The sequence below is a fragment of the Bos grunniens genome, chromosome 26 (assembly GCF_055505025.1).
Source record: "Bos grunniens cultivar Pamir isolate PY7600 chromosome 26, Bosgru_T2T1.0, whole genome shotgun sequence".
Classification (NCBI taxonomy): Eukaryota; Metazoa; Chordata; class Mammalia; order Artiodactyla; family Bovidae; genus Bos; species Bos grunniens.
In genome coordinates, this window is record NC_141190.1 from 46,575,974 (window position 1) to 46,593,647 (window position 17,674).

Consider the following 17,674-nt stretch of genomic DNA (forward strand, 5'->3'; position numbering starts at 1 on the left):
ACCGGAGGAGATAGACTCAACAAGCTGTAACCTGTGCCAAGGTCCTTTTGACAGAGTTAAGTGAACTGCTTTTGGCTTGCGCACATTAGTGATATTACATTCCTTTTATCTGAAGTATAGTTGATTTACAATAGTAAGTTTCTGGTGTATAGCAAAGTCTTGCTGGGACTTCTCCTTTGCCCTTGGATGTGGGGTATCTTTTCTTGGTGGAATCCAACATTCTCCTATAGACGCTTATTCAGCAGTGAGTTATAATTTTGGAGTTCTCACAGGAGAAGATGAATGCTCTAAGCGAAAGACAGAGAAGCTCTATACAGTCAGCAAAAACAAGACTGGGAGCAGACTGTGGATCAGATCATGAACTCCTTATTGCCAAATTCAGACTTAAATTGAAGACAGTAGGGAAAACCACTGGATCATTCAGGTATGACCTAAATCAAATCCCTTATGATTATATAGTAGAAGTGACAAATAGATTCAAGGGGTTAGATTGGATAGACCGAGTGCCTGAAGAACTATGGACAGAGGTTCGTGACATTGTACAAGATGCAGTGATCAAGACCATCCCCAAGAAAAAGAAATGCAAAAAGATAAAATGTTTGTTTGAGGAGGCCTTACAAATAGCTGAGAAAAGAAGAGAAACTAAAGGCAAAGGAGAAAAGGAAAGATATACCCATTTGAATGCAGAGTTCCAAAGAATAGTAAGGAGAGATAAGAAAGCCTCCTCAGTGATCAATGCAAAGAAATAGAGGAGAACAATAGAATGGGAAAGACTAGAGATCTCTTCAAGAAAATTAGAGATTCCAAGGGAACATTTCATGCAAAGATGGGCACAAAAAAGGACAGATATGATTTGGACTTAACAGAAACAGAAGGTATTAAGAAGAGGGGGCAAGAATACACAGAACTATACAGAAATTTCTTCATGACCCAGATAACCATGATGGTGTGACCACTCACCTAGAGCCAGACATCCTGGAATGTGAAGTCAAATGGGCCTCAGGAAGCATCACTATGAACAAAGCTAGTGGAAGTGATGGAATTCCAGTTGAGCTATTTCAAATCCTGAAAGATGATGCTGTGAAAGTGCTGCACTCAATATGCCAGCAAATTTGGAAAACTCAGCCGTGGCCATAGGAATGGAAAGTTCGGTTTTCATTCCAGTCCCAAAGAATGGCAATGCCACAGAATGTTCAAACTACTGCACAATTACACTCATCTCCCAAGCTAGCAAAATAATGTGCAAAATTCTCCAAGCCAGGCTTCAACAGTACATGAACCATGAACTTCCAGATTTTTAAGCTGGATTTAGAAAAGACAGAAACCAGAGATCAAATTGCCACATCTGTTGGATCATGGAAAAAGCAAGAGAGTTCCAATAAAACATCTACTTCTCCTTTATTGACTACACCAAAGCCTTTGACCATGTGCATCACAACAAACTGTGAAAAATTCTTAAAGAGATGGGAATACCAGACCCCCTGACCTGCCTCCTGAGAAACCTATATGCAGGTCAGGAAGCAACACTTAGAACTGGACATGGGACAACAGACTGGTTCCCAAATCGGGAAAAGAATACACCAAGGTTGTATATTGTCACTCTGCTAATTTAACATATATGCAGAGTACGTCATGCGAAATGCTGAGCTGGATGAATCACAAGCTGGAATCAAGATTGCTGGGAGAAATATCCATAACCTCAGATATGCAGATGATACCACCCTTATAGCAGAAAGCAAAGAAGAACTAAAGAGCCTCTTGATGAAAGTGAAAGAGGAGAGTGAAAAAGTTGGTTTAAAGCTCAACATTCAGAAAACTAAGATTACAGCATCTGATCCCATCACTTCATGGCAAATAGATGGGGAAACAGTGGAAACAGTGAGAGATTTTATTTTCGGGGGCTCCCAAATCACTGCAGATGGAGACTGCAGCCATAAAATTAAAAGACACTTGCTTCTTGGAAGAAAAGCTATGACCAACCTAGACAGCATATTAAAAAACAGAGACATGACTTTGCCAACAAAGGTCCATCTACTCGAAGATATGGTTTTTCTAGTAGGCATGTATGGATGTGAGAGTTGGACTATAAAAAAAGCTGAGTGCTGAAGAACTGATACTTTTGAACTACGGTGTTGGAGAAGACTCTTGAGAGTCCCTTGGACTGCAAGGAGATCCAACCAGTCCATTCTAAAGGAAATCAGTCCTGAATATTAATTGGAAGGACTGATGTTGAAGCTGAAACTCCAATACTTTGGCCACCTGATGCGAAGAAGTGACTCATTTGAAAAGACCCTGATGCTGGGAAAGATTGAAGGTGGGAGGAGAATGGGATGGCAGAGGATGAGATGGTTGGATGGCATCACCAACTCAATGGACATGAGTTTGAGCAAGCTCCAGGAGTTGGTGATGGACAGGGAGGGTGGCATGCTGTGGTTCATGGGGTCGCAAAGAGTCAGACATGACTGAGCAGCTGAACTGAATTGATATAGCAAAGTGACTCCGTATTTTTTTTTTCAGATTTTTTCCATTATCGGTTATTATAAGATAGTGAATGTATTTCCCTGTACTGTACAGTAAATCACTGCTGTTTATTTTATACTAGCACTGTGCATCTGTTAATCCCATACTCCTCATTTATGACCCCACCCTGTCCTTTTCCCCTTTGGTAGCCCCAAGTTTATTTTCTCTGTCTCTTTCTGTTTTATAAATAAATTCAATTGTGTTACATTTTAGATTCTACAAGTAAGCAATATCGTGTGATACTTGTCTTCCTCTGCCTGACGTCCTTCACTTAGTGTGATCATCTCTAGGTCCATCCAAACTGCTGCAAGTGGCGTCGTTCCATTATTTTTATGGCTGAGTAATATTCCGTTGTCAGTATATACCATATCTTCTTTTAGTGACGTGGTTTTTACTGACCGTGATAAAACTTTATGCAGTGGAGGACACATCTGTCCCTGTGTCTAGTTAGGCTTATTCCCATCAGTCTTGGGTCCCTCCTCCTCCTACCTCCAGTCTTTCCCATAAAAACAAAAATGTCTCGGCCCACCCATCATCTCCCCCAGCTCCCTGCATGCCTCCCGTCTCTCCCCATCCTCCACCGCTCCTGGCTCTGGCTGCTGGCCGGCTCCTGTCTGGGCTCCCAGAACCCCGTCATAGGTTTTCCTTCTCCCATCTCAGCCTCTCTGCACTGTTGTCAGACTCCTCCATCCAACCGTTCAGTGATGGAGCTCTTCAAGTCTCGATGATTCTGTGGTCTCCCCTTAAGACAGCATTCTTCAATATCAGCCCTTGTGCATCTCAGCCCTTTGTTGGGCCAGGATAGCAACCTAATGGGCCGTTGTATTAATTTTTTTTAGAGCCATCTGCCGTAAGGTAACAATGAGCACAAATCGAGCAGCTCGAAGTAACGGCAATACATTATCTTCCAGTTGCAGAGACCAGAGGTTGAAATCAAGGCATCGACAGAGTTGGTTCCTCCTGGAAGTTCAGAGGGAGCACTTCCTGCCTCTCTCCTACCTTCTGGGGCGGCCCCATCCTTCGCTGTGGTCATGCTCCTTAGCTGCGCCTTCATCCTCACACGGCCCTCCTCCCTGTGTCTCTGTCCTTAAACGTCTCCTTTTCCTGATAAGCATACCAGTGGTTGGATTTAAGGCCTGCCCCGTCCAGCATGACCTCATGCTAACAGGATTCCTTCTGCAAAGATGCTCTTCCAGACACACTCGCATTCATAGACAGCAGTGATTAGGGTCTTAACAGATTTTTATGGAGGACACAATTCAACCCACACCAGCCAAGACCAACATACCTCTTTCTTTCCTTTTTATCCCCCACTCAAATAGAATATAAGAAAGCATCAGAGTTCATGGCAGGTAGTAAAGTTAAGCATTATCTCATGAAACTCTTGTGCACATATATTTATGTGTGTGCCTCTTAGTATATTTCTCATTTCAAGAAAATTTTTGAAACTTACTGATCTGCCTCTGAAGCCTTGGTTCACAACACAGCCCTCCTCTTAAGGGGAAGCAGTAAGGCAAGCTCCCTGTCCTCCAGCCTTCTGTGGTCCATATACCTACCTATCTGCGCCCCGCCCACCCACCGCCACAGGGCCTTTGATCCTGCTGGTTGCGTCCCATATCTGTCTGAATTACAGCTTTCCTTCTTCAAATCTGAAAGTCAACGTTACTCTCAGAGCAAACTTCACCCACAGCCAACCTGGACCCACTCCACTTTTTCCTAACGAACCATGATCATGGCCCTTTGAGAAAGACTATATACACGTACTTGCATGTCCTGGGCCATCTCTGCTACTATGCGAACAGGCCCCGCACGTCTGTGGACTGTGTCTCTTCTGCACATTACATTACTGTTCCCATATTAGCTCTGTGCTGGCCTCCAGGACATACTCAGTAAATCATAAAGCAATGAGTGATGCTTGCTGAAAAATTAGTCTCAATGACCATGGAAACCATGGGGGGATGCTGTGAGAAGGCCAGTCTAAGCTTCTAAAGGAAGGACCAGCCTGACTTCATTGTTTGCTCAAACAAGGGCAACGTCTCGTTCTCCCCAAAGCCTGGGAGACACGCGTCATGCCATCAATACCCCGATACCACAGATGAAGAGAGAGAAATGCATCATGCCATCAATACCGCAATACCACAGATGAAGAGAGAGACATGCGTCACGCCATCAATACCCGATACCACAGATGAAGAGAGAGACATGCGTCATGCCATCAATACCCGATACCACAGATGAAGAGAGAGACATGCGTCATGCCATCAATACCCGATACCACAGATGAAGAGAGAGACATGCGTCATGCCATCAATACCCGATACCACAGATGAAGAGAGAGACATGCGTCACGCCATCAATACCCGATACCACAGATGAAGAGAGAGACATGCGTCACGCCATCAATACCCGATACCACAGATGAAGAGAGAGACATGCGTCACGCCATCAATACCCGATACCACAGATGAAGAGAGAGACATGCGTCACGCCATCAATACCCGATACCACAGATGAAGAGAGAGACATGCGTCACGCCATCAATACCCGATACCACAGATGAAGAGAGAGACATGCGTCACGCCATCAATACCCGATACCACAGATGAAGAGAGAGACATGCGTCACGCCATCAATACCCGATACCACAGATGAAGAGAGAGACATGCGTCACGCCATCAATACCCGATACCACAGATGAAGAGAGAGACATGCGTCACGCCATCAATACCCGATACCACAGATGAAGAGAGAGACATGCGTCACGCCATCAATACCCGATACCACAGATGAAGAGAGAGACATGCGTCACGCCATCAATACCCGATACCACAGATGAAGAGAGAGACATGCGTCACGCCATCAATACCCGATACCACAGATGAAGAGAGAGACATGCGTCACGCCATCAATACCCGATACCACAGATGAAGAGAGAGACATGCGTCACGCCATCAATACCCGATACCACAGATGAAGAGAGAGACATGCGTCACGCCATCAATACCCGATACCACAGATGAAGAGAGAGACATGCGTCACGCCATCAATACCCGATACCACAGATGAAGAGAGAGACATGCGTCACGCCATCAATACCCGATACCACAGATGAAGAGAGAGACATGCGTCACGCCATCAATACCCGATACCACAGATGAAGAGAGAGACATGCGTCACGCCATCAATACCCGATACCACAGATGAAGAGAGAGACATGCGTCACGCCATCAATACCCGATACCACAGATGAAGAGAGAGACATGCGTCACGCCATCAATACCCGATACCACAGATGAAGAGAGAGACATGCGTCACGCCATCAATACCCGATACCACAGATGAAGAGAGAGACATGCGTCACGCCATCAATACCCGATACCACAGATGAAGAGAGAGACATGCGTCACGCCATCAATACCCGATACCACAGATGAAGAGAGAGACATGCGTCACGCCATCAACACCCGATACCACAGATGAAGAGAGAGACATGCGTCACGCCATCAACACCCGATACCACAGATGAAGAGAGAGACATGCGTCACGCCATCAACACCCGATACCACAGATGAAGAGAGAGACATGCGTCACGCCATCAACACCCGATACCACAGATGAAGAGAGAGACATGCGTCACGCCATCAACACCCGATACCACAGATGAAGAGAGAGACATGCGTCACGCCATCAACACCCGATACCACAGATGAAGAGAGAGACATGCGTCACGCCATCAACACCCGATACCACAGATGAAGAGAGAGACATGCGTCACGCCATCAACACCCGATACCACAGATGAAGAGAGAGACATGCGTCACGCCATCAACACCCGATACCACAGATGAAGAGAGAGACATGCGTCACGCCATCAACACCCGATACCACAGATGAAGAGAGAGACATGCGTCACGCCATCAACACCCGATACCACAGATGAAGAGAGAGACATGCGTCACGCCATCAACACCCGATACCACAGATGAAGAGAGAGACATGCGTCACGCCATCAACACCCGATACCACAGATGAAGAGAGAGACATGCGTCACGCCATCAACACCCGATACCACAGATGAAGAGAGAGACATGCGTCACGCCATCAACACCCGATACCACAGATGAAGAGAGAGACATGCGTCACGCCATCAACACCCGATACCACAGATGAAGAGAGAGACATGCGTCACGCCATCAACACCCGATACCACAGATGAAGAGAGAGACATGCGTCACGCCATCAACACCCGATACCACAGATGAAGAGAGAGACATGCGTCACGCCATCAATACCCGATACCACAGATGAAGAGAGAGACATGCGTCACGCCATCAATACCCCGATACCACAGATGAAGAGAGAGACATGCGTCACGCCATCAATACCCGATTCCACAGATGAAGAGAGAGACATGCGTCACGCCATCAATACCCGATACCACAGATGAAGAGAGAGACATGCGTCACGCCATCAATACCCGATACCACAGATGAAGAGAGAGACATGCGTCACGCCATCAATACCCGATACCACAGATGAAGAGAGAGACATGCGTCACGCCATCAATACCCGATACCACAGATGAAGAGACATGCGTCACGCCATCAATACCCGATACCACAGATGAAGAGAGAGACATGCGTCACGCCATCAATACCCGATACCACAGATGAAGAGAGAGACATGCGTCACGCCATCAATACCCGATACTACAGATGAACAGACCGTGGGTCAGGGTGGTCAGGTGACTTTCCCCGTGTGCTGGGACTGGGGCTCCGTTTGCTGACCCCTCAACTTGGATGACTGTCTCTGGTGGACATGCTGTTTCTGCTGCTTGGGGTGAAGATTCAGGATAGCAGGTGCTGAGATGAGGCCGGGGAGACCAGAGTCATGCTGTTTCGGGTTAGAGCTGTAGGCCTGGATGTGGGATCTGAGATCTATCCAGGCTCACATCTAAAGGATTACTTCTCGGGGCCCATCGGGCTGGCCCTTTCGAGGTGTCTGCTCACTGTGTGGGTGGGCACAGGGCAGCTGGGTGTGGTTGGAGTGCCTGGTGACCCCAGCTTTGTGGAGACAGGCGTGTCGTTTCAGCAGCAGGAATCTCTGCTTCCTCAGTGGGAAAGTGGCTGTGGGAACGTCTCTTTCCTCACCACGTGGGCTTACCACAAGAATGAAACGTAACACGCACAGCTTGAGGCATGGGACAGTGCTATGCTGTGACTCGTGGACGCCTCTCTGGTCCTCAAGGTGCGGGCCGGGGGGAGGGACGGGGATTTGTGGGAGTCTGCAGACTTGCAGTCTCTTCTCCTCTTGCCCTGTGACCTTGGCCAAGTCATCTTTCTCCCCCGCCCCTGAGGACTAGCTCTGTTCCCTCAACCATCAGTCTTCAGGATGGACTCTTACGAAAACCCTAAAGCCGCCAGCCCTGGATCCCAAGTTCTCTGCATTGCTGCTTGTCTCCTCCTTGGGAGATGACAGCTGAATGGTTCAGGAATCCCTCCTAAGTTCTGGTGACAGCTGTGACTCTATTTGCGGATTACGCTGAGATGTGTATGGATTCGTCAAAGCTGCCTGCTTTATTAAAGCTGGAGAAAAGATCAGTCTTGCTGCCAGGGAGATGCTGTCCTGTCCTTCACCTTCGAGCTCTTTATGCCTCCTATACCAACCTCGCACTCCTGTGTCTCACTTGACTATTAAAACGGCATTTTTAGCACCTTTATCCAGGCAGCCTAACTCTCATGAGGGATATATGCTCAGATCTTTCCTCATCCTCCCTGTTCTCAAATACTTGTGAAGACGCATCACTTTCCACAGAGAAGATGGTGAACATAGCTGAGCAGTGTAAGGCAAGCATCCTTGAGCCCCACCCAGCACTCAGCCAGCACTGCGAGCACTGCGAGCTGTGTGGAGAAGCAGGGGATGGGGCTGGCTTCCCTCTCCTGCGGTCCCTGCATCAACTCCATCTCTGGACAAGGGTCGCCGTACAGCTTGAGACATCCATCGGGTCCCTCCTGGTGATCCAGACCGAAATGGTGAAGGCGCTACAGCTGGGGTTCCCCTGCCCTTTACCTTTCTGAACCTCGGGGTTTAATTTGAATCAGTGTAAGACCTGAGAGAGGGAGTTTGGTCAGGGCGAGAGGCTCAGACGCTGATGGAGATCCGCCTGGCTTTCACCACTCGTACTGTACAAGAGCTACCATCCCAGACCGGGAAGTAATTGCTTGGCAGTTGCCAGGGTCTTTAGAGCCTGTGTTAGTGACTGACAGCACCCGCCCGGGACCAGGCTGTCACCTCCTCGGGGACTCTGGCCTCCCCCTCGCTGTGCTGCAGTCTGAGCACCTGGAGGCCGAGGCTGGTGTGTTGGCATCCTCGGGGTCCTCCCTGCAATGCTGCACTCCCCGCTACCCCAGACATGTGCTCCGCTGGGAGGCAGCTCATCCCCCTGGACAGCAAGCATCCCCCCAGCCTGGGAAGGAAGCATCTGCCCTGGATGGAGCACAGTATTCCATCCCCGATCCTCCTCTCCTAGCAAATGCTGGGAGGATGGTCTTCCCAGTCATCACGCAGCCAACCGCCTCCTCGCCTGGCCTGCGCTGCTGGGACCCCTTTGTCATTCCTACAGGAGCAAAATGGGGATGAAAAACAGCTCTCCAAGCCTCAAAAGGAAGCACCCCTTACTGTGCTCAGATTGTGTGCCCCTGGGGTGTTTTGGGGTGCCAGATAGATACCGAAGGGTGGCCAGGTCCCTGCTCACTGTATCTTGGTGGTGGGCACAGACCCGGGCAGAGAGCACCTCTCTCTCACTCACAGAATTTACCTGCCCCAGTCGCTGGGCAGCACTGCATTCACCTTGGAGGACCGGCTTGTCCTCAGAGGAAGGGCGGTAACACTGCCCGCTCTGATCAGTTTCTCCACATGTACAGCCTCCTGGCACCTGTCCGACTGGGATGTTCCCAAGGTTGACTTCTCCAAGGGGAGCTGCTGGGTTTGTTTATCTTTCTTGGTTGTGATGATCACAGGGTCTGTAGTCCTTTCCTGCTGGAAGTGACAGGTGCTTCGGGCACACGAGACTCTGATGAAAGGTGGCACCAGCTGAGGCTGTTGAGGTACCAGCCCGATCTCTGCCTCTGGAGTCACAACTCGGTCATCCATAATCAGAGCTTTCTTCCCATGTCAGCTGACACGGGGATGCGCGGGGCAGGCGCCGAACCACAGCTGTGATGCTGCAACACTGTGGGATCATTTTGCAAATTATTATTTTTAATATAATCAGCCTTTTCCTTAGGCAATAAAGGGAAACGTTAAATTGCTCACAAACTAATAAAGGTTTATCTTCTGAAGCATCAAATTCTGTTTACTCATGAAACACACACCCCCTCTGCTGACCCACTGGGAAGAAAATTAGCATTTATTTTCCCGGGATAAACAAAAATGGGCGGGGGCGGGGGGGAATGTTTGTTGACATCTCTTGGTGTTAAGCCCTTCCTTACACTGAAAATGATGAAGAAGGATGGGAACTGGGAGCTCCACGGAAGAGGCCTTCCCGGGCCTGATTGCCTAAGACTCCGGGGCTTAATTTAACATGTGAGGCGTGTTTACTGTGTGCCAGGCTGTGCAATGGCATCTGGTGTCTGGTGGCTAGATGCTAATGATATGCATGCAAAGCAAACTCCCCCTCGGGCCCAGGGACCAGGTTCTCTTTCTCCTGCCATGAGAGATGGAAGAAAGGAAAGGAATTTCTCTGCACCGTCTCCCCCATGTTCCCACAGAGGAGAGGCCCTTATGTAATCCGTGATGATGGGAAAGTGAGGTTTTTAGCTGAATTCCTCCTCCAATTCCTTTCGGGGGCAGAAGAAGTTGATGCTTTGACACCCTCTTTATTGGCCTCAGGGATGGGAGACTTTCGTTGCACGTAAAAATAATCCAAGTCTGGACTTCCCTGGAGGCCCAGTAGGTTAGGGCTCTACGCTTCCAAGGCAGGGGTCAGATTCAAAAACCTGACCGGGGACCTAAGATCCTTCGTGCCGTGTGGTGCAGCCAAAAATAAAAGTAAATAAAAGTAATCCAAGCCTGATGTTCAAATGCTGCGTGGAGTGACTCAGTGTTTTTCCTGTCTCTGGTTTTCAGGTACGGCGACATGCGGAGACAGATTGGCTTCGAGATCAGGGACATGTGGTACAATCTCGGTGAGTAACTGGGATTTCAGGGCAACGCGGTGAACCTCATGAGTCAGTGGTAGGCAGTGACGCTGGCCCCGTCTGACAGCTTTGCGGTATCTTAAAAATCCGAACAACTCCTGGCTACCTTTGCAGTTAGTGCTTTCAGGGAATAAGAGATGGGAGACCACAGTAAAGGGAAGCAGATCTGATTGTGGAGGAGACAGAAAAGTCAGTAGCGCGCCCTCTCGTGTCAGGCAAGCACAGCTCTGCTTCGGAATGCTCGCTCCTGGGTGTCGCTACCGTTTCCTCCATTTTCCATGAATCAAACAATGTAGCTCATCCTACTGGTATGCACGCCATCCGTTACTGTCTTCAGTTTCGCATAATCTACCTTCAAAGGGGTTTATTTGCCCACTCAAAACTGGGCTCGTCTTTAGGTGGCGGTAGGGTGAGTACTTGTGCAGTCAAAACAACCAGGGCTATGTGTGTTTGAGATAAGAAATGAGCATAGGCCTTTATCACTATGAATTCCCTCTTAGCATTGCTTTTGCTGCCTCGGCAAGTGTTGGTATGTTGTGTTTTCATTTTTCCTTTGTCTCAAGATAATTTTCCATTTCCTCTTTGATTTCCTCTTTGACTCATTGGTTGTTCGGGAGTGTGGTCTTAAACTTCCATGTGTTTGTAGCTTTCTAGTTTTCTTTCTGTTACTGATTTCCAGCTTTAACTCTATTGTGGTAGGAAAAGATACTTGGTATGGTTTCAATATTCTTGAATTTGTTAGTGGTTTTGTGACCTAACGTGTGATATATCCTCAGGTGCTCCTTGTGCACTTGAGAGAAGTGTGTATTCTGCTGCATCTGCGAGGTGAAATGTTCTGTCTGTGTCAGTTAGGTCCACCATCTGTGGTTCTGGCAAGAAAGATCTCCCCTAAACAACCCAACGTTACACTTCAAGGACCTTAAGAAACAAACAAAAACTTAGAGTCTGCAGAAGGAAGGACATAATAAGGATTGAATAATAAAAATGATTCAACACATGAAAATTAGTTAAAGTGATATACTGCATTGATTGAATGAAGGATAATAAGAACGATTATCTCGTTCTTATAGAGGCAGAAAAAGCATTTGACAAAATTCAAAACTTTTTGTGCTAAAAACTCAACAAACTTGGTATAGAAGGCATGTAACTTAACATAATAAAGGTCATATATTGTCAACTAATATCATACTCAATGATGAGGAACTGAAAACTTCTCTCTAAGGTTGGAAATAAGACAAGAGGCTTACTCTCACCCCTTCTATTTCATCTAATACTGGAAGTTCTGGCCAGACTAGTTAGGTAAGAAAACGCAGTAAGAAGGACCCAGATCAGCAAGGAAGAAGTAAAATTATCTGTTTGCAGATGATATGATCATATATGTAGAAAACCCTAAGCACTCCAGCAAAAAGTATTAGAACTAATAAATTCAGGAAAGTTTGCAGGATACAACATAGGAGAAAAAAGTTGCCTTTCTATACATACTATCTATAGAAGAAATTAAGAAAACAATCCCATTTATAATAGCATAAAAATAAGTAAAATATTTAGGAATAAAATACACCAAATCAACTCATAATGCACTAAAGACTTAAACCTAAGGGCTGAAACCACAAAACTCCTAAAGGAAACCATAGGAGAAGAACTTTTAAACATTGGCCTTGGCAATGATTTCTTGGAAATGACACCAAAAAGTCAAGTAGACTACATCAAACTAAAAAGCATTTACACAACAGAGGAAGGGAACAGTAGAATGAAAAGATAGCCTATGAAGTGGGGGAATAAATTTTTCAACCCCAGGTCTGATAAGGGATTAATATCAACAGTATTTGAGAAACTCCTACAATTGTGTAGCAAAAATACAAACAAATGCAAATAAACCAAGTAAAAAATTATCCAACGACTTAAATAGACATTTCTCCCAAGAAGACAGACCAATGGCCAGTAGGTAAATGAAAAGATGCTCAACATCACGAGTCATCGAGGAAATGCAAATCAAAACCACTGTGGGCCATTACCTTACACCAGTTGGATGGCTGTTATTTAAAAACAAAACAAAACAAAAGATAAACATACGTTTTCAAGAAGGTAGAGAATTTGGGACTATTGTACACAGCTGGTGGGATTGTAAAATGGTGCATCCGCTATGGAAAACAGCATGGAGGTTCCCCAATAAATTAAAGACAGAAGGGTCCATGCTCCAGCAATCTTACTCCAGGTTGCTTATCCTGATGAACTGGACTCAGAATCTGGATAAGGCAGGCACTCCCACGTTAACTGCAACAGTGTTCACAGCAGTCAGGTGCGGAAGAGACGTGTGCATCTACCGACGGAAGAACAGGTGAAGGAAGCGTGGTGTGGATGTGTGCACAGTGAGGTGCTGCTCAGTGGAGAAGGCCTGTCATATGCAGAGGGAAGAAAGACCCTGAAGACCGCTGTTAGATGAGATGCTGCTCAGTGAGAGAAGGCCTGTCATATGCAGAGGGAAGAAAGACCCTGAAGACCGTTGTTAGATGAGATGCTGCTCAGTGAGAGAAGGCCTGTCATATGCAGAGGGAAGAAAGACCCTGAAGACCGTTGTTAGATGAGATGCTGCTCAGTGAGAGAAGGCCTGTCATATGCAGAGGGAAGAAAGACCCTGAAGACCGTTGTTAGATGAGATGCTGCTCAGTGAGAGAAGGCCTGTCATATGCAGAGGGAAGAAAGACCCTGAAGACCGTTGTTAGATGTGAAATGAGCTGCAATTCATGGGGTCGCAAAGAGTCGGACACGACTGAGCGACTGAACGGAACTGAACTGAAGCCAGTCATAGATGGACAAACACCACATGAGTCTTCTTATATGAGGTCTCTAAAGGAGTCAAACTCCTTAGAGCAGAGAGCAGAGGGGTGGTTGCTAGGGGCAGGGGTCAGCCGGGGGAGCCATGGAGGTGCTGATCAGAAGCTAAGATGTTTCTTTTTTGCCTGATGCGTGCGTTCTGGAGATCTGCTGTTGTGCATGTTAACGAACAGTTAACGAGGCTGTGTTGTCCGTGTGAAAATTGGAGAAGGTAGATCTCATCTTGTTGGACTCTACAATAAAAAAGAGAAGTAAAATGATAAGATGTTAGCACAATGAAAGCAATTTTATTAATCAGAGAATTAATATAACAAAGAAATTCTCTATTAAAATGTTAGCCAGGATGGTGCACGTATGGGTGTGAGTCCTGGAGTTGCTAGGGGACCCCGTAAGCAGCTTAAACATCTAGAATCAAAGTACTGGCTCTCGATGTGAAAGATCTTTGCTGCATCCCCAACACAGAGCCCTCCAGGCTCCGTCCTGTCCTCGATCTTCCTGCCATCCCTGGGGAGAATGCAGGCACCCTGAGTTCCCAGGGAAGAGACCAAGTGAGTCCCTCCCCAGCCCCCGTCCTGCCGTGACCCTGCCTGGCTGCATGGCCTCTGTCACGTGACTCACTTAGCTTTCTAGGCTGTAAGATAAAGGGGTCGGGTGGAAGCTTGCAAGAGCCTTCCAAGCCTGAAGTTCAATAATTCCTGTTATATATATATACATGATGATCTCTGCAGGGAAAAGCTCAGGCTCCTCGGATAGGAAGGAGGACTTCTCATGATTCATTTTAATTGATCTGGCTCTGACGGGTGCATCTGTCATGTTTCCTGGCAGGTCACAGACTTCAGGCCTCCTGCCAGGAAAGTTCCGTGGATAGCCCCATTCAAGGGAGGGGCCGGGGAAGGCAGGCAGGGATGGAGGGAGTTGTTCTCGGCTGGACCAGTGGGAGCCGGGGCTTTTCCGCATGCCAGGGTCCAAGTATGCTATGGGTTCCGCCTGCTGTGGCTGGGCCGACAGTGGGCACCCAACGTGCTTCTGCACCAGGGCCCCCTCTGAACTCACCTTTCACCCCGGCCCTTCCTGAGACAGCGGCCGCACCTGCTTCTGAATTATCCAGTGTCAACTCCAAAGTCCAAACTGGGAGCTAGTCTGTTTTCCCTAAAAGGACAGTTCCAAGTGTGTTTTCAAATGCTTCCTTCCAAAATACCTTTTTGGTAGTCTTTTTTTCATTTAGGATAAGAAGAGACAGCCATCCTGGCAGATACTCAGACACGTTATTAACACGCTAAAATGCTTCCTTCTTGTTTGATTAGTAGTTGCTGTCTCAGCTCAGCTCACCCAGGACTGTCTCCTCCTCTCTGGCCTTCAACTGAAGGACCCCTTCCTGGCACAGAGGGAGCCTCCAAAAGCCAGCTCGAGCCCCGGCTAAGCAGACCAATGGGCACTCCTGACACTCGGATTGTCTTTCTTTCTTTTTTTTTTTAATTCAAAGTGTTTTTGAGGTCGTCTCTGGAATCCCTGACATTGATCACTGTTTGAAAATGACTGCTCACGTGCTCTGTGTGATTTCAGTGAAGCAAGGTGAGACGGCCCCAGGGAAGTCTGAGCTCCTCAGTGAAGTCATCTCCGGGTCTTCATGAAGGCTCCACCAGTCAGTGCGGTGGGCTCTCTCAACATCACCTGTCCTTTTGCTCCAAGCAGGCTGAGTTGAGCAAGTCAACAGAGACTGCTGATTTGCAATGTAAATGATGCCATTAAGAGAGAATGTGTCCAATTCCTCCCTATCCGTTGCTGCTGATTCACACATCAGAGCTGTGTTTGGCAGCTTTTCACCTAGGACCTTTGACTCTGCAAAAGAAGCGGCCAGGAGGTCAAGTGTAAACCTAAACCGTGACCGTGATCCATGAAGGGCAGGAATATGGTAACAGAAAGAAATAATCATCAACCCACGTGATTGGGTTCCTTGTGTATAAAATAATAATTATTTTTGAATGTTTAAAGAATAATAAACATATCAGCTGCTCACAAGATCAGGCCCAAGCAGCCCTCAAAATGGCTAAGGCCAGCTCTGGGGGTCACCACCCTGAGGTCACTCCATGGGGTCACCTCCGGCCACCTGGCTCTTTCTTTGCTGTTGTGAATCTCACGTGTCGGAGCCTGCCCGCTAAGTGTCACTGCTGAGGCCACCACTCTGGATATTTACGACAGCATGTTTCAGTTTCTCAAGATGTACACAACCTATTTTCTACACAGTCTTTTTATAGAATTTTTTTTTTCTCAAATGTGTTCAGGTTTGGGACCACATTGGCATTCTGATCGAGCCAGCTCCACCGAGAAAATAAAAAAAAATACAAGTCAGATATATTCATCCTCTTACAATTACTTACCTATCACCCGGAGCCAAACACCCTGAGAAGACTTTTTCCTTGAGTCTTGTGTGCCGCGTGCATGATTCAGAACCCGCCTCCGTACAGAGCAAGCTTCAGAGCGAGGATCCGGGGTCTCTGTTCCTGAATTTCATGCAAGTACAGACAGCGCTGCCCCATGGGACCGAGCAGCATGTCCTGATTCTTTTTTTTTTCCTCCCATACCTGTCATATTTTGAGTGCAAAAGGAGAAATCAAAGGCAGACTCTCTCCCAAAAAGAGGGGGAGAAATGTGCTCATTTACCCAGCTCTTCAGTTATTTATCAAAGCGCGCTCCATGCAGCAGCCCACGAGCCCCGTCTCCCTGTGCCTTTCTCACCTCGATTTACACTTTGTTTATTCCATACAGCACCCTGGAGCCGCAGTCGCTGGGATGTGGCCAGAACACATGCGCTTGCAGGAGATCTTTATCTGCCAGACTGGGACTGGGGTATTTGTCATGCAGAGATTCCCTTCGGGGGTATTTTTGGAGACTTGGAAAAATTGTGTGTTTCCCATTAAAACAGTGGGCGGACTCTGTTTGACGGGGTGATGGAAATTTTGGCTCTTGCCTACCCTTGTGTATACGAAGATTTTCCCAGAATTAGACGATGTTTAACATTTAACGTCCCGGATTTCTGAACACTCGTGATCCTCAAGAGATCTTCCAGACACCCCAGGGGGAAGGTTGCTCAGGAGGCAGAAGCCAGCCCCTCCCTGAGACAGAGCGGTCTGGTTCCCAAAGAATGAGCTCCAAGTTTTGTCATGAGAAAAAAGACTCCCGGTGGGGTTTTAAGAATTGGGGAGTGATAACCAGGAATTTTGGACCCAAATTTGAGCAAACTCCAGAAGATAGTGAAGGACAGAAGAGGCTGGAGGGCTACAGCCCATGGGGGTCGCAAAGAGACAGACGTAACTTAATGACCAAAAAACAACAAACACAAACCAGGAGTTTGGCAGAGGTGACCAGAGGTGAAAGAGTCCCACTCTGACCCGATAATTAGCGTGCTCGTCCTTTGTCTCAAAAGGATACAAACAGAAAAATAAGTCCTCTTTTTCTTAAAGTGTACAGTTCAAGAGTCACCTTGATCCCCATTGATTCCAAGCCTGATTTCATCATTAAATTTGAACAAGAGATGCTCCAGGGGAAATCCATAATGCAAATGCCAGAACAAGAAAAAGAAATAAAAAGATGAATACTGAAGAACTGCATCCAGCCCTCTCGTCTTGAGGACCATTGGTTCTCCACGGCTAAACTCGGGGACCTCATTGTGGCTGAGGCTCATCACTGGTACCCAGCCAGCCTGTCCTGTGTTAATAGGAGGAGTAATCATTGGAGATGATCACTGTAACAATTACAGTGAATTTGGAGACACCATTGTTCTTGGAACATACTTTTTCGATCCCTGCATTCACAACCACTTGTTACTACCCTATCCTCTCCTGCCAACCTGGAGCAGCAAAGACTGTCGGGGACAGAGTCCTCTGTGAAACTGCAGTTGTGCTTGATGAACACCTCTCTGTCACCAGCATCTGTTCTCTGAAACTGGCTCTGGCATTTTTTTAGACATAATACAAGAGAAATGACACCTGAGAGACAGACTATAATAGCATTTTTGAGAGAATGCTTTGCCTCAGTTACATGCCTTTCAGAAACAATAAGCTTTGGGGGAAGTGATGAAAATCACATTATATTAGAGCTTTTGTCAAAGTATTTATTTAGTA

The 17,674-nt window shown here is 47.1% G+C and overlaps 1 protein-coding gene across 4 annotated transcripts in view; it reads left to right on the forward strand.

Annotated features, from left to right (window-relative positions):
- Positions 1-17,674, forward strand: part of DOCK1 (dedicator of cytokinesis 1) — a 562,075-nt gene that overhangs the window by 449,414 nt on the left and 94,987 nt on the right. For all 4 annotated transcript variants that reach the window (XM_086377709.1, XM_086377710.1, XM_086377711.1 and 1 more), the window contains exon 32: positions 10,648-10,706. In XM_086377709.1, coding sequence (XP_086233835.1) covers positions 10,648-10,706 — 59 coding nt within the window. The remainder of the gene's footprint in view (positions 1-10,647; positions 10,707-17,674) is intronic.